At 39.7% G+C, this 16,706-nt stretch overlaps 2 protein-coding genes across 3 annotated transcripts in view; one reads left to right on the forward strand and one right to left on the reverse strand.

Annotated features, from left to right (window-relative positions):
• The window catches only part of LOC134654972 (guanine nucleotide-binding protein G(o) subunit alpha), a 58,047-nt gene that overhangs the window by 11,580 nt on the left and 29,761 nt on the right, over positions 1-16,706 (reverse strand). For both annotated transcript variants that reach the window (XM_063510425.1, XM_063510424.1), the window contains exon 4: positions 15,247-15,407. In XM_063510425.1, the coding sequence (XP_063366495.1) occupies positions 15,247-15,407 (161 nt within the window). The remainder of the gene's footprint in view (positions 1-15,246; positions 15,408-16,706) is intronic.
• LOC134654996 (probable cytochrome P450 49a1) lies at positions 7,121-13,655 on the forward strand. Its single transcript, XM_063510451.1, has 7 exons — positions 7,121-7,776; positions 7,910-8,026; positions 9,133-9,209; positions 9,305-9,779; positions 12,518-12,596; positions 12,963-13,292; positions 13,405-13,655. The coding sequence occupies exons 1-7, from the start codon at positions 7,391-7,393 to the stop codon at positions 13,528-13,530; spliced, it is 1,590 nt and encodes a 529-aa protein (XP_063366521.1). The 5' UTR covers positions 7,121-7,390; the 3' UTR covers positions 13,531-13,655.

Consider the following 16,706-nt stretch of genomic DNA (forward strand, 5'->3'; position numbering starts at 1 on the left):
ATACATCCCAATTGCTTAATGAACTTTTAGTGCCGTTAGAGTCAGCTGTGTTTTAGGATCAACACGTCAGTCAGATCAACAAATCAGCCGGGTTTTTAGAATTAGTTTCGACTTGTTTACTTAAATATCAGAATAAAAAGTGAATATAATGTGGTCGGTTGGTTGGTTGTGTGCGGACGCTGGGAGAGCCACCCGCCCGGCAACAGGTCCCGTCGATCAATACGCGCCGCGCCGCCGCGCCGCGCCGCGCGCCCGAGCCCTTTCACTGAACGACGCCCGACTAGGGTTCCATATGTCGCAGGATTGACACTAACAATGACCTTACTTTTATTGCCAGGGCTGCACCGACGTACGACTGACAGTTTGATTCTGACCTGGTGGGACTTGGGCGGTGTTTCCCTAAAGTCGATATTGTACGGGAAGTTAGATAACCGGGTTATATTATACCTTGCTTACAACAAAATCCAGCCTTAAGTTACATTTATATAGGTACCTATATAGCTGTAGGGTCTCCATGCAACCAGCTTTTATTAAACGAGCCGCCTGACTGGGGTTCCATATGTACAGGATTAACACCAACAATATTGCAAAGGCTACTGTGACAGGGCGGAAGGAACATAGAAAAGATGTTTTATTAAAAGGGAAGTAGCTGTGAACAGAAGGCGGCTCTAACTTACATACTTTAGAACAAGTTTTAGGATTGATATCAATTATCACGTTAAAGGCCAAGCCACACCGGATGCGTGTGCGTGACGTGCACGTACACGTACGCGTCCCGCTGCGTTGTAGAATACGAAAACACATAAGAGAGGACACACCGCTTGCGTGACGTGTGCGTGACGTGCGCGTACGCGTGACTTGCACGCAACGCAGCTCCGACGAGACAAACCGGCTGCGTACTGCGTGCACGCGTCCACGCAGCGGAGCGGCAACGTCGCTTCGTTGCGTGCAGTGATGACGTTGTATTTACCGGCGTTCCCTATGAGACGGCGAACCGAGCAGGTTCGGACACGCACAGCTCGGTGCTGCGTAGGTGCTGTGCGTGTACACGCACAGCTCTCTTGTATTTATTTACAACTCGACCGGTGCGCGTGGTGGTTTTTATAATGGATTGCGAAATAAAAGAAAAACTTATTGAACTAGTGCGCAAATACGAATGTATTTATAACCAAAAACACAAAGATTACAAAAATTCGTCCTATAAAAACTTGTTATGGGAACCAATTGGTGTCGCAATTGGAGTAGACGGTAAGTTTATGGTTTCTATTGTGCTATACTACTTGTCTTGTGTATTTTGTGCGTGCGTCGTATAATTTTATTCCCGATTATCTCGATTAAAATAGGAGACAAATTTTTCCCTAATTGCTATTGCGGCATTAGGTGACCTTGCATTTGTACGACGTAAAGGCATTAATGCACCGCCTTCCAAGCTTTGACTTGTTGATTGTACATTTTCGGGCAAGTTTTGACTCGTCGGTTCATTTGGAATCATTTTTTAATATATGAGGTCTCACTAAATCATGTAACTCTTCAAAAGAATCTCTTGACATGTGGAAATACCAGTAAAAACGATCTTCGTGAGACTCAAGGTCACGGCATAGGTTATGATATTCACTATGTTCCCCTCTTTTTCCATTGATTTCGTGAATCCACACTCTTTTAGGTTTCGCACGAGTATTTTGCGTTAAAAGTAAGAGGAGTGCCTCCTCTTCATCCGATGAACTGCTGTCAAACATTGCTAGTCGTCTAGATGCCCTAGGGAATAGTACGGAAATGGCGGCGAATGTGTACGCAGCCTGCACGCAGAGCTGCAGCGTCGGCCTGCGTGGCGTGTGCAGCACACTGCGTGGCGTGCGCTGCGTGACGTGCGCGTCACCCGGTGTGACAGGGGTGCTGCGCACGTCACGCAGCGCACGCCACGCAGCGTGCTGCACACGCAGCCGGTGTGGCTCGGCCTTAAACAATCAACTTTATTCTTGGTATTTCATAAGCCTAGTTCAGTTTCCCACTACTGGACAAAGGCAAAGACCCTTCCCTTACAACTACATTTCCAACATTATGAAGACCAAAGGAGTTTGCAAAAAGATACGTTTTAAAACAACGTAACGTATCCGCGATTAAATAGGAAATATGAAATGAATGACGATTTTCCAGTATAATTTCAGGCTGTGGCGAATAAACAATATTTCACAGCCACTTATGGCTAAGCCAGCACAATGGTCACAAACAGAGCAAGGCGCAAGGCTAGCTTTAACTGAGCATACGTGACGTAACAAAAAAACAGAAACAGCAGTACAATACAAAACAACCCTATACGTGTTGTCTCAAGTAAGGTACTTGTTATATTTGAACAACAAAACAATGACAAGTAGGTACATACTTCCTCACACGAGGAACTAACTATGAATACTTTATACTGTATGACATTTGAAACCGTATAATCAACGTTTAAATATAAATCAAAGTTCCTCGAAAGTATTAACCTGAAAGTAGAAACTAGGGGGTGACATAATCAATCACACGACACTTCTATAAAGGTGTGACAAGTTAAATATGACGAGTAAGGAATATCGTGGCAGCGGCGAAGTTGAAATAGTGTGCTTTATAGTTTTTGAGATAAGGTTTATCGTTACTAACCGCGATCACTGTTTACTTGCGCGCGTATTAAATAGTGTCAACGCAAAAGAAGCTTTGTTAAAAAACAAATAAAGCTGTGTTTTTGTTTATAGAGAAGGTGGTGTCGTTGAGGGTTAGAACAGTGGTTCCTGAATTAGCTGGGCGTCATGCGATCGCCGCATAAATCTGTCGCCGCCCACCCCGGGCCCGAGGTCGTGGGCCGCTGCAACCGCCGCTTTTTACCTACCTACTGGTATACCTACTCATTACAAATAATTATTAGTTAACAATTTTTGAAATAAAACTTACAAAACAATAACAACAGGTATCCTATCTATATATGTTGATATCCTCGTAACCGAAACAGTCACTGCAAGACAAAGTATTCTACCAAGACTCGGTCCACCTTATTGGAAGTGTATCCGCTTTATAGTACCTATTCATTGAACTTCAGATTTCGTCAATAATCTTCTGCTGTCCTACTACCCTCGGAATAGTATGAGGAAATGGTTATTTGCAATATCATTATACCCAAAAGCAGGAATGATTTATAGGCTCTTGCATCAAGAGCTGTCACATCAAACAATTACAAGCAAACTTATAAAGAGACTATTAATTATTTTTGACGTGACAAACGCATTTATCCACACAGCTGATGCTATAATCAACCTTCTAAGGTACCTTCCCCCAAAGTAACCCCTACTTTCTCCGAGCGCGTTCGACCCATCGAATACAGATAAAGCGAAAAAACGCTGACATGTACCGCTCCTTCCAATACAAGAGGGTGGAATAATTTGTTCTACAAAAAAGGTAGCAACGATAGAAAGGAGTATAGAAAACCTTGGTTGGCAATCATTAACTTGCTTACAGCCATCAAGGGGCAACGCCACACGAGGCGACTTACTTTAACCAACGAGGAACTGTTCTATTTTATAGACATGCGATTGTTCAATCTTGGACTTGGAAGCATGGTGAAATGTACGTAATTATCTGAAAGGACCTACTTTTGAAATAATATTCTAGAAAGCGTATTTTTGTTTTAGCCTTAAGTGGGGTTTACTGTATATTGTACTGTGTATCGTCTTCACAAACCAGGTGATAAGTATATTAGCGTACTATTAAATACTAGTACCATATTATGATTAAAATTTAATAATATGGTTTTATTGCTGTGCAAAATTAAGGGTGACTTGCCGAAAAAGTAATAGTGAAGTGGCGCCTCTTTGACTGGCCTAATATCGACGCCAAGTGATCGTCCGATGAATAAAACATTTGAGCAAGGCTTTAACGAAATCTACCCCTAATCGGCTGAGCCATGTATTTTTAACTAATGACATCAAACACATTGTGAGACATGTAATTGGCTACTTTCCTACTAGTCAAATCAGCTTCTTTTTTAGAACTGTCAATACAATTTTCTAATATCTATAATAATCTAATACCTTTAAACGAGCAATTCTTGTTTATTTATTTATATATATATATTTCGGGAATCTCGGAAACGGCTCTAACGATTTCGATGAAATTTGCTATATGGGGGTTTTCGGGGGCGAAAAATCGATCTAGCTAGGTCTTATCTCTGGGAAAACGCGCATTTACGAGTTTTATATGTTTTCCGAGCGAAGCTCGGTCACCCAGATATTAATAATACCTTTAAACGAGCAATTCTTGTTTATTTATTTATTTATATATTTATATATATATATATTTCGGGGATCTCGGTAACGGCTCTAACGATTTCGATGAAATTTGCTATACGGGGGTTTTCGGGGGCGAAAAATCGATCTAGCTAGGTCTTATCTCTGGGAAAACTCGCATTTTCGAGTTTTTATATGTTTTCCGAGCGTCACCCAGATATTGGAATTTATATGAAAACGTGTCTAGTGACGTCACGGTCGACTCACCTACTTTTTATGTTTCAGTCAAATTTATTAAATAGAAATAGTATTTAAATATGCTATCTATATTTTTCTAATAGTTATCTGGTGCTTTATTTCGTGCACGGTGTGAAATAATTTATTTTAAGTAGAGGAAAGTACCCAGTTAGTATCAGAAATAGATACACTAGTTACTAGGTACTGAGTTCTCTAGAACAAGCTATGCTTTTCGACCGCATCCCAATTCGTAATCGATAAATATACAATATCAAGGATAGTTTTGAGAATTAACTTACCTTTTCTCATTAGATCTTTGAGCCACTTGAAACAATACCTAGTTATTTTATGATAAATGTGGAAAATGAGCAATAATTGGGCTGGGAAAATGCCTTTCATCGTGTGTAGCACACAACGTAATCTAAGTACTATTCATAATGGGTAGAAAAGAAATAGTAGTGAACAGAATGTAAAACTACCAGAAACTCGTTAAATCACATCTGAAACGAATCTGAAGATATATGAACGCTTTGAAACAGTAACAAGCTCTATTTGAAGTAGTAACCCAACAGTATGTAACATCTGCCAAAATATTACACGTTTCAACGCTTGTACATGCAGCATAATGTCTGACAATAGCGGCAATTTTCCGAACGCTTGAACAGCGGCGATGCAATGCACGGATGCACGGACATTTGCACTATTCTGCATGCATCCAAGACATATGTTTGCGATACTGCCCTCACTGGTATTTCTGTCTTGGAGTGGAGACTTCGAGCGATTCGAGAACGGCTTAATGTTCCGCTACTGATCCACCAACCAACTGTTTTAGACGACGGAGGATACATAAAAGGGTTAGGATGTACAGAGAACTCAATCGCGAATCGCAGCTGTGCAAAAAATGAAAAGGTTACACTATTTACTTCGGAAAATTAATGTAAGTAATACATATTGGTTACAGGCTTGCGCGCGTCGGTGTTGTCCCATGAGCTAGATGATTGCGAACAATATCGTAGCCACATGACTTCGGCATGTGCTGAATGGGGATCCAGAAACGAGACAGTAGACACCGATGCAAATAGCACATTATCCTATTAGATTGCATAGCGTTTCTTGCAACATAACGATAACTAAGAGTTTCGCCCAGTCATTTAACCTTGCGAAACATGGGAAAATAAATGGACATTAGTTTTTGCCTAACAATACCCTATCCTATCCTATCCACTTGGCTGTCCGGCAAATAAACTGTCTAGTCTAGACGACAGTAAAATTTCGTTTATGATTCTCAATTTTTCGTGTTTAAATCATAAAAGATGTCATTTAAATTGGGCAATTTTGTTTTGCATCTGAAATTATATTAAGATGTTTCAGATTTAAATACAAGAAAAAAATACAGGTTTTGATTCCGGAAGTTACGGAGCTCTAGTTTGTATTTACCATTAAGTTCTCGAGTTTTATGAACGAATATGGTAATTGTTTTTTGATAATAGGTGATTAGATGATTTTTTTTTATCTTGCGTTATTCAGGGGGCTTCAAAACTTAATTTTGAGCTCGGTAACGCTTTATATAGATAATATTAAAGTACAAGTCTGAGAATCGATGCGCAACGGAGATGTCGTAATAGCGATAGCCGAGATTAAGATGCGACTCCAGCCGAGGAGCAGACTGGCACACTGTAACCGAACCGGGAACAACGGGCGCCTTGTCGCGCTTCCCGTCGGCCGCATTCGACGCAAATCAAACAAAACGCTGTCCTCGTGTTCGGTGTTACTGCACTGCGGGTAGCCACGCTCGTTGCCGTCTCTTTAGTGTAATCAACATTTTATAGTAAAGATTAATGTCGCATTTGATAAATGGAAGTTGAATTCGTCGTTTGGAGAATCGTTTAGGCACTTTCGTGTGTTCTTTAGTATAAACTAGATGTATTTATATCGGTAAGGGGCAGTGGAGAAAAATATTTAACACCACGTGTTGGCCAAACATCAGGTTTCGATCGTTTATATTTTTACTTGAGGCCTAATATCCCGATTATAACGCACATCACGAATAGAACAATCATTGCTTATGTAGAAGTAATAAAAGCATCGAAAGTCATCCATGACGTGATTGTGGAAGGTATGCCAGTAGGAATTATCGCAGACCGGACGAATCAATCGGCGCTCCGCTCCCGGCTCCATTGAGGGACTCCCACTAAATTAACGAGCGTCACCACCTCGCCCGCCGGCCCCGCTAAGCCGCGGATAAGCGTTTTAGCACGCGGTTAACAATGTTAACATCCCGTAAAACATGCAACAAAGGCCATTTTAAAATGTTTCATAATGGCCGTGGCTAAGTTAGAGTACGGAAACTTCAGAAACGAACACGACACCGCAACATATTAACCCCCTTATCCATAAAAGAAAACTTAACAAAACTTTGTTAGTTAAAAGGTTGAGGTGTTAAGGTTCGACATATGTACGTACCCAATAAATAGGCTCTGATAGAGATCTGGCTAAAAATTCGAAGTTTTTAGAAACACTACACGCATGACGTCATACATTTTTAAATTAGTTATTAAATATCCTAAAAAGTTTGTTTTCCTAAACAGTCCAAGTCTAGTCCCCTGTTCCAATTGCCGGCCTGTATCTTAATAATCAAACAATATCCTGATTATAGCGAATCGAAAGAATAAACACACTACATGTAAAAGAAAAACAATGACTTGCAATTTCCTGCAAGTATTTAGTCTCTATTATTAACATGAGTACGTTAAAGGATGTCACCACCGCATTGCAGGGGCGTAAATTGTAGGGTCAACGTCAACGCAATCGTGCGGTACGTTGCCCGCTGCGTCAAGTCGCTCGGGTGGCGCGGGTTACGACATTACTGAAAAACATAACCGCCCCACTGCTCAGGCTGCATGCTACTAGGGCTGGACAGCCTGTTCATTGATAGTCTGGTCGCGATGAACGCCGCGCGGTGCTATACGGCGATGCCGGGGCCCAAACCCCTCCCTCTCTTTGGGAATTCTTGGCGATTCGCTTTAGGACAAAAACCATGGCAGACAAAAGCTTTGGACATCACGTTGTGGACTCTGAGATCTTTAGCTGGTGACAGAGGAGCCGCTAAAGTGGCCAAGCTGTTTGGACATCCAGACTTGGTATTCCCGTTTTGCGCCGAGGAAACAGCGCGAGTTTACAGACGAGAAGATTCCATGCCCTACAGAGCTGTAGCGCCGTGTCTTAGGCATTACAAGAATGAACTGAGAAAGGATTTTTTCGGTGAAGAGCCCGGGTTGATAGGAGTGTAAGTAACACGAACCGCTTGAACCGGCGATCTATAGGCTGAGCAATCTGCTCCTGCTACTGATGTACCCGTGTACAGCTCTTGATTGTAGATAGTGCGTTTAAGACAGATTGTAAGTTAGTTATCTCCGCAGGCACGGAGAGCCGTGGTCCCGGTTCCGGTCGAAGGTGGCGAAAGCGCTGGCGGCGCCGGAAGCCGCCCGGGCCGCGGTGCCGGCTCTGGATTACGTCGCCGACGATTTTGTGAAAAGGTTAGTTTATTTTACTTCTGATTTAATAGATGAGTTGAGTTTATTATTAATATTTAATTTGTCCCACTAGCAATATTTACTTATATTAGTTATAAGTATGTAATATTCTCAGCAGTCTTTATAAGATTATTATGTCACCGACCGTTTTTTTGGCTGAGCCCGCGGGCCGGTTTTTCTGAGGGCCCAGTTGCCCACAAAGGGCTTGTACTTGTAACTAATGAACATGATTATGTCGTTAGATTTGTTTCGAGCTCGAGACTGCTGTATACCTGTCATCGAGGGTCATAATATTGAAATAAAAAAGTAGGGTATTTGAAATGCCTTAATTAGGCCATATTGAATACTCCTAAAACTAGGTAAGTAGGTACTCCTATCTGTGTATTATAAGACCTTCGCTCAAAGGCACTGTTGTATAAAGAAGCGACCGTAGCACCTAATTATTTATTATTCATTATTTTGACAGGCATCATAGCTAGTCTCCCTGTAACACTGGATGCTATATCTACTATATCATCAAGTTACGCTACGACATATTAAATAGACACTTACTCGCTGAAATGTGCTACTTACACAAAAAAATTGACACATCATTACGGAGCTCTTAACGGTTGAACTCGTTTCAAACACATCAAAAAATTAACTTACATAACTTAGGTAACGAGTTAATGAAACTTGTTGTACTGTAATGTGTTTAGACGCCTCATTTATTCAGTAAAACAATAACTAGTTCAATAGTTTTGCGGTATGCACACTTCTACTCAAAGGAATCTCATTAATGTGTTTGTTTAATTATAGTTTTTGAGACGTTAGATATAAGGTATATATTACGGTAAGGAGACGATGAGTATGGCCTAAGCAGAGCAGTCTGTTCTCTCTGTAGAATCTCGGTTTAATGACCACATCCCGTTCTTCAGAGCGGCGGCGTCTGCACATTTGTTTTGAGCACTTTGTACATGACTCACTGCGGTTAACAACAAATCTCATTCATTGAAAAAGAAACGTTTCGTTTGAGTAACCTTTACGTACGATGTTTAACGAGAGATATTCGCGTTGTTTACTTCTGTCTAAATAATGATGATGATGATGATGTTTTAATACATTTTTAGAATGGAATGCATCGTCGATGAAAACCGGGAGCTACCTACAGACTTCCTTAGCGAATTGTACAAATGGGCGCTTGAATGTAAGTAATCTAAATTGCTCATATCCCAAAGCCAAAGCTTTTATTTTTGTGTTATTAGTGTATGCAAATAATTAATCGAATTTTCTTTCCTTCAGCGGTCGGAGGCTGGGCTTTAGGCACAAGGCTAGGGTGTCTCAGCGACGATGATAAAGAAGCGAAAGAAATAATAAGATGCATACACGGATTCTTTCACAGCGTTCCTATCTTAGAACTATCTGCTCCAGTATGGAGATTATACTCTACCCCGGCTTATAAAACTTACGTAGAAGCTCTGGACGCCTTTCGGTCACTCTGTTTGAAAAGACTGACTGACAAAGGCGTATGTGCTCAAGTAGCGGCGAAATGTGGCGAAAAAGTAGCTACAATTTTAGCATTGGATTTGCTATTGGTTGGCGTCGATACGACGGCGGCCGCGGCTGCCAGTACCATGTATCTTTTGGCGAATAACGCCAGAACTCAGAGAAGGCTGCAAGATGAATTGGATACAAATCTACCAACGGACAGAGTTCTAACGAGCAAGGACTTGGACCGACTTCCGTATCTCCGGGCGTGTATTAAAGAAGCTTTGCGGTAAGTTCCCTTAATCCCAATATTCCCAATACAGTATCTTATTCTAAGAACCTATTTGCCTTTCCTATTATCAAACAAGTAACCGTTCAACCCCATGTTATTATGGTCGCGCACGTACAAGTTTTTCCTGGAAACCCGTCGGGGAAATCCCGCCCTAACAAGCCTTATGAATTATCATCAGCATTTAGCCCCCGGTCGCATAAAGGGGTAAGTTTGAGTTTGTCCTGTCATTTAGAAATTCAAGTAGCTCTTTACAGCACCCCTACGAGGTGGGCGATTATCTGAACAGGCATACAGCAGTTTGTATAATATTTACATTAACGAGCTAACGCAGAGGCGATGTCGCAGGCAAACATGCGATCGACCTTACTAACCGATATTCTCGATCCCCATTTACTTAATACAAACAGGTATATGTATTAATAAATCGCTACTAGAGTAAACTCTAGTTCGATAACCGCCAATAAGTATATAATTCGAATCCTTTTATCGATAAGAGTGGGCTAATTTCAAAACTACTTAAAAACGTGACTGCACTTTTGACTCTACACATCATTAATTGATGATTTTATTAATAAAGTGACCATGATGCACGACTGCACGTTCGCTGCTGGGTGTATATATATATACGTCGTAGTATTCGGTTTATGTAGATACCCAAGTTACCGAATGTGTAAGAACTACTGACTCGACAGAAAAGATCAAAATAGAATAACGTTTCTCAGCAGAGTAACGTGGTAATGCAGTAATATGCTAAGCAAAACGAACAAGACACATATTCCGAGCTCGCTGCGGTCTTACCGACCTACATTCGCTACTTTTGCTAATACCGCCGTAGGATTAATATGAAAACCACATTAGATCATTCCATGCCATTAACTTCGTTCGCTCCATATCGTCGCTATACTTACTCAACCTCATATCTGCAACAATCATTTGATTTGATGGAAATGTCGCTTTTCTTTCATTCGGAATACGGATGTTTTTGTCACCAAATGAGTGTTGCAGATACGAGGTTGAGTAAGCGATATCAGCCTTTTAACCCCACTAACAAAGAAGGAAGAATGTAGTCATTTGTTCCTGTAAAATATTATAGCTAGTTTGTGGGGACGTAATTATGTTCTGTAAAATTTTATAGTCACGTACTATGTATTACTTGTTAGGCACGTTTGTGTTGGCTTCAAAAAAAATGTTAATAAACTAGTAGATCTCATATATTCTATATAGCTCACTGACCCCATCGTATATTAGAAGAGGTCTTGTCGATGTTAACAATAACATAATAGTCTGAGATTTCTAAGATAATAGATAAATAAATAAATAAAAAGCGGTACCCAATCATGTAGCGCAATATTTTTGAAGTGAATACTTCTTTAGCGGTGCTGGACACTTTTTGAGGTGGGGAAAAATGATAAACTCGAGACAGCGTAAGGCGATCACGTGACCGTAAGCCCCGTAAGGTGGCCACTAATAATTTAAATGGCATTTAAATCAATAAAGAAAAACTCAATGTTATTTGACATTTATGTTGCGGACTCCTTTTCAAGACTCTTTACCTATGTTCAAATAATTTGACGTTGTCATGGCACTTATGTAAATAAACTTAAACATGTCAATGAAAAGGTGTGCTCTTATTTGAGAATGATAATAATATATAATAAATAAATAGAATACCTCCGCTAAACGTATGTATCGTGTTACCGGGCGTCGGTGTCACCTCACTATGTTAATAGTGAGGTGAGTTTTCACTTCTATCGGCACTCCCGGAGTGCAACCGTTGTTGCTTTTTTTTGTAAATTTAGACAATAAGTACACATAAATTAAAACAACATATTTATTGTATAGGTAGCATATTAGCTGTAAGGGCCTCGTTATTTATTTTAGGACCTAAGCTATTTTGCAACCAGATATGCTAATTTAATACACACTTGTAAAGACGAGCATGAAACTTATACAACCATCAGTACCATCACATTGTAGTAAGTATTACCATGGTACCTGTACCTACTGCCTACGTAAAAGTTGGTAATGAGATAAATAAATAAAAAAGACGATATACGCTATCGAGCAATTAGCAAATTGTTAAATCATGGCATGTGACAGTTGAAGAGGCTTGATATCACGTAATAAATAGGATATTTGACTCGAACGAGAATGGTAAAGAATTGTCCTATTGATATGTATGTTGTATTAGTATATCGTACTATTACGTGCCTATTAACGAACATTTATATGACTAATAGTTCTAACTAATATGGTAACAAACCATCTCGGAGTAGTCATGAGTCATTTACCTGATTGAAATAATGTGATTCATTGTACAACGCACAGATTCCAGTTTAACGACTTCTCTTCTTACCATGTAGATATTGTAGAACTAAGTGGCTCTGTGAGCTGTGCTGCAGTGTAGACGTAGCAAACCCCCATGCCATGGATTTTTTTCTACGAAAATCTACATTATTGACCTGATGAACCTGCTCACAAAGTTTCACGAGTCGGTTGATAAATGCGACATGTAGAGGAGAATATCGGGTCAGACAGCCGGACAGAGATACGAGATACGAAAGCCTTTTTGGCACAGGCTCGAATGGAAAGCTTCGCTCTCGCTTGGTCAAAAGACTGTGAATAAAAGTAAAACAACCATTTCTAACCGAGGACGTTTTGGAAAAATTATGTACAATGATTGTAATATTACTAGCAGAATATAGATAAACTAAAAATATATTTTTATATTACAGAATCAAACCCGTTATATTGGGCAACGGACGGTGTATACAATCGGACACCGTAATTTCTGGATACGAAGTGCCTAAAGGGGTATGTTATATTTGATTCTTTATTTTGCACAAAGATCCTTTGCTAAGTGAAGATGCTTCTATAAAAACGATGTAAACATTAATTAGTTGAAAAGCCGAAGGCGTTACTAAATCCAGACACGAGAAAAACATCGCGAAGGTAAACATCTAATGAACCCACCTACCTAAATTATTATCATTACCATCATTCTCATCAAACTCATCAGTCTAACCCAAAAAAAAACACTGCTGAAGATAGTCCTGGGAGGACATTGACCTCCATAATAATCGAAAATCTTGCCTGATAGTCTACATCCACCTTTACTCCGACAAGATTATCGGTTGTTGTAAAGATCGTTTCTAACAATTTCCATTTGTCACATTTCAGTGTCACGTCGTTTTTCCGCATTATATCATGTCGAACGAAGAGCGATACTTCCCGTCGCCTCAGGAATATGTTCCCGAAAGGTGGCTGAGAGATGACGTCACGGACAAAACCACCGCAAGTATCGACCAACGGTGTCCCGTCACTGGAACTGGCCGCGATGAAAGTGGGAAGCAAGGTTCATTGTGCGAACACGCTAAGGCTCAGGAAGTGTGGAGCAAGCAGAAAGAAGTCGGGATACACCCTTTTGCGTCTCTGCCGTTCGGCTTCGGTCGACGGATGTGCATCGGTAAAAGATTTGCAGAAGCTGAATTGCAGTTATTATTGGCAAAGGTACTTAACCGTTCATTAATGTATAAAATAAAATCATAAGCCATATATATCCTTGTAGAATCATTGGAGAATTGTGACACGAAAAGGTTATGGGTATATCTTCTCTTTTCAGACTTTTCACCGCTACGCAGTGTCATGGCGCTACGGAGAGCTGACGTACAGCGTGACTCCAACTTATGTCCCTAACGAGCCACTTCAGTTCACTCTCAGCCCCAGAAATGAGCCGCTTAAAGAGTAGATTATATATCTTTTACGTAGAGTAACGCTACATATTTTTCCACAAAAGATTCAAGGTTATTGAATATCTTGAGTATTTAACGTATTATAAAACCAAATTTTAACGTATCTAAAAGAGGCTAGAAGACAAGGATAATAGGACAGATAAGTTCATTAAATTACCCCAATCCATAATTCTAAGGCACAAATTAATGTTTAAGACCAATTTAAGACACCTGACTGGAATTAATTTGCGAGTGACGTAAAATGTTGCATTAGTAATAGATACCAATTTTAATGGAGGCTTTGTTATAGAAATATAGTCTAGACAATCTAAAATGTATCGCCGTAGTTAAATAATAAATAAACTAATTAGTAACCCCACGAAATCGAGCTTGCATCAAGCTTATAAATAAAATCGATACCTTACACGAGTGTGCACCAGGGATGTTGCGAACATCCGCATCCGCATCCGCAACCGCGGAACATCCGCATTATTTTCAACATCCGCATCCGCATCCGCATCCGCATAAAATCGATGCGGAGCTTATGCGGATGCGGATGTCGAACAAGTCGGTACAGGAACGTCTTAGCGGCGGCGTAAGTGCTAGGTAATTTCGTCATTACCTATAACGAAATCGTCTAGATCCAGAAAAGTCGGCGAAGTTACTGTTTATTAAATATAACGCACCTATATTCTTGCTCAAATACTAAACGTTTGGTTTTTTTAAATAAAAAAATACTAAAAATGTAATATTTGACGTTTTCTAAGTACCTAATCCTGACATCCGCATCCGCATCCGCATCCGCGGATGTGAGCCTTTAACAATCCGCATCCGCATCCGCATCCGCGGATGTCAAAAAATCTGCATCCGCAACATCCCTGGTGTGCACCAGCGAACGTACTAGGATACATGGATATCGGCAATGTGTAGCTGCAGAAGTACATTAGTAAGTTTATCTAAATCGATGATTCACTGTGGCATTAAAAGCTGATAAGCCGGTCGATACTCTCGTTTATCGGTTGCCGGGGAGAGAACAATAATTGATTCAAAAGAGTAACCGAGCTTACTATTTATGACGACATCTGTACCTGATTTTATTAATATAATAAATGTATTTTGTCCTGATTACTTTCTATGTGTTCTCAGTTTGTGTTTGTTTTTGAAACACGTCTTTTTAAGTTAGGTATGTTCAAGAAATACGCAAGAACGATTATTGTTAGAGATATCCACTCAATCCACTCCACTCGGAATTTCTAATGCACTTTACATTGTATCTCAAATATTTCAAAAAAAAAAAGTTATAAATAGTCTTACGTTCAAAAGAAGAAGAAGCTAACGGGTTATGTTGACAGCGTGTTAACTTTGTAGTGCAACATATGCATGCGCAAATAAAGTTGTAGCGCCGGCAGCAACTACAATTTTAATATTTAAAAGATGCCGCAGCCGAGCCGTATTCAGCCGGTTAATATGATGTTTTTCATAGACGTTTAAATTTTTTACAAGTCACATACTATTACGCTGCGACAGTCGAAAAACGCCTAGTTTTCATGGCAAGTGCTATGTCAAGTAACCTTTGGGATATGTATTGTCACTGCCGGTGTAAACTAAGCTTGTTCGGAGTCTACCCCTATGGTAGGTACATTTGCAACATAAAGGCTTACAAATTTTACTCAAAACGCATATATGGACACAATAAAATTGAACTGGCAACGGATAGGCAGTTAAACACTTACTATTTGGCTGAATCATTGAGCTGGTACTCGTTGGAGCGACCGAAGCACTCCTGGACGCCGGCGTCGGCCCACAGCCTCTTCATCGCCGCGAGCAACTCCTCGCTGAACGGCTCCGTGTCCTCCATCCGTTGGATCACGTCGAACACCATCTTGCCGTCGCTCTGTGACAAGACGTGGGACATTGATTTTACGAGTAAAGGTACAGTGTGGATGAATGAAACATTTATAATTTTAGGTAATGAAGTTATATCATATGTATAATTGTATATAAAATGTAAAGGTTCGATAGGGTGTTAATATTTTTTCTTTAAATTAGTTCACGTGTGTGTACTTTAGGTTTAAGAAAAGGTTCAGGTCGTGTCATACCAGAAGGTTAAGAAGTTGGCAGAGGACTGAGTTGGCGATTGCTCCACCGACAAGAGCACAGCTCTTAAATAAGAAGAAGGAGACATGAGAAAAAGAAAAATTGGTTTTTTGTCTTACGTTGTTGACGTATAATGGTCGACAAGCAAAAACTTAAAACACAAACGCTATTTTTTTGTTTACAAATAAAGTCATTACACTTCATATTGTTGTGTAGATTCAGAAATATTTTATATTAATAGAGTATAAAAATAGACTATTACAGAAAGATAGCTATCTCAAAAGTATTCCACGTACAAAAGTAAACATTTAAATACACTAAGAGAGGTTAAGGCTTAAGGCCAAGTTCAGTAAAACTAACAAAGATCCGCGAAAACCTCTGAGAAGAGTCAACAACTCGAAAAACTTTCAGAATAAGCCTCTCGTAGACAATACAATCGACGAGTCGTCCAATAAAAATGTCTACAGGCGCATTGGTAAATCCGAGATCGGTATCCAATCAGAATCATAATATAACCTAATTTGGTTGAATATAATTTATTGTAAGTACTTAAACGACATATACAGAATTAGAAAGAGTAAAAATAAAGCACTTTGAAACTATATTCTGCGATATAGAGCATTATTGTAAAAATATGAGAAGTAGAAGAACCGTGACGTTTAAAGTTGCTTTAACTTATAAAAGCATTTAGACCGAAACCATCGTCAAACGTCTAATTGTTTCTACATAATTATGAATCGATATTCATATGATCATCAGATCATCGATACGATGTACCAGTGTATATTATAAAATAAAATAGGGTTAGTCGTTATAACCTTATAACGTATAAATAAACAAAATGGAATAACTGTGAGGTTTGTTTTATAGTTTATAACCTGTTGAACGTTTTATTGTTTATTGTAAAAAGGTATGAACTCGTATAAAATATATGTTCGTATTCGTAATCACTTCGCCTGCAGTATAAAGCTGTATAAGGAATAATACCGGTTCAACAAATGCTATTGTATTTTACAGTACATATGAGGCTACTTTTCCGCACTAGTGCGTAAAATAGCACTTTTCGTGCGTATGTCGAAACTTTAAAGTGCCATAT

The sequence above is a fragment of the Cydia amplana genome, chromosome 16 (genome assembly GCF_948474715.1).
Source record: "Cydia amplana chromosome 16, ilCydAmpl1.1, whole genome shotgun sequence".
Taxonomy (NCBI): domain Eukaryota; kingdom Metazoa; phylum Arthropoda; class Insecta; order Lepidoptera; family Tortricidae; genus Cydia; species Cydia amplana.

What these genes read in the sequence shown, in the direction of transcription:
- LOC134654996 (XM_063510451.1), top strand. Translation starts at nt 7,391, where the DNA reads ATGCTACTAGGGCTGGACAGCCTGTTCATTGATAGTCTGGTCGCGATG. An exon ending in GAGCCCGGGTTGATAGGAGT is followed by an intron (nt 7,777 to 7,909) that starts GTAAGTAACACG and finishes TTATCTCCGCAG; the next exon opens with GCACGGAGAGCCGTGGTCCC. An exon ending in GCCGACGATTTTGTGAAAAG is followed by an intron (nt 8,027 to 9,132) that starts GTTAGTTTATTT and finishes ATACATTTTTAG; the next exon opens with AATGGAATGCATCGTCGATG.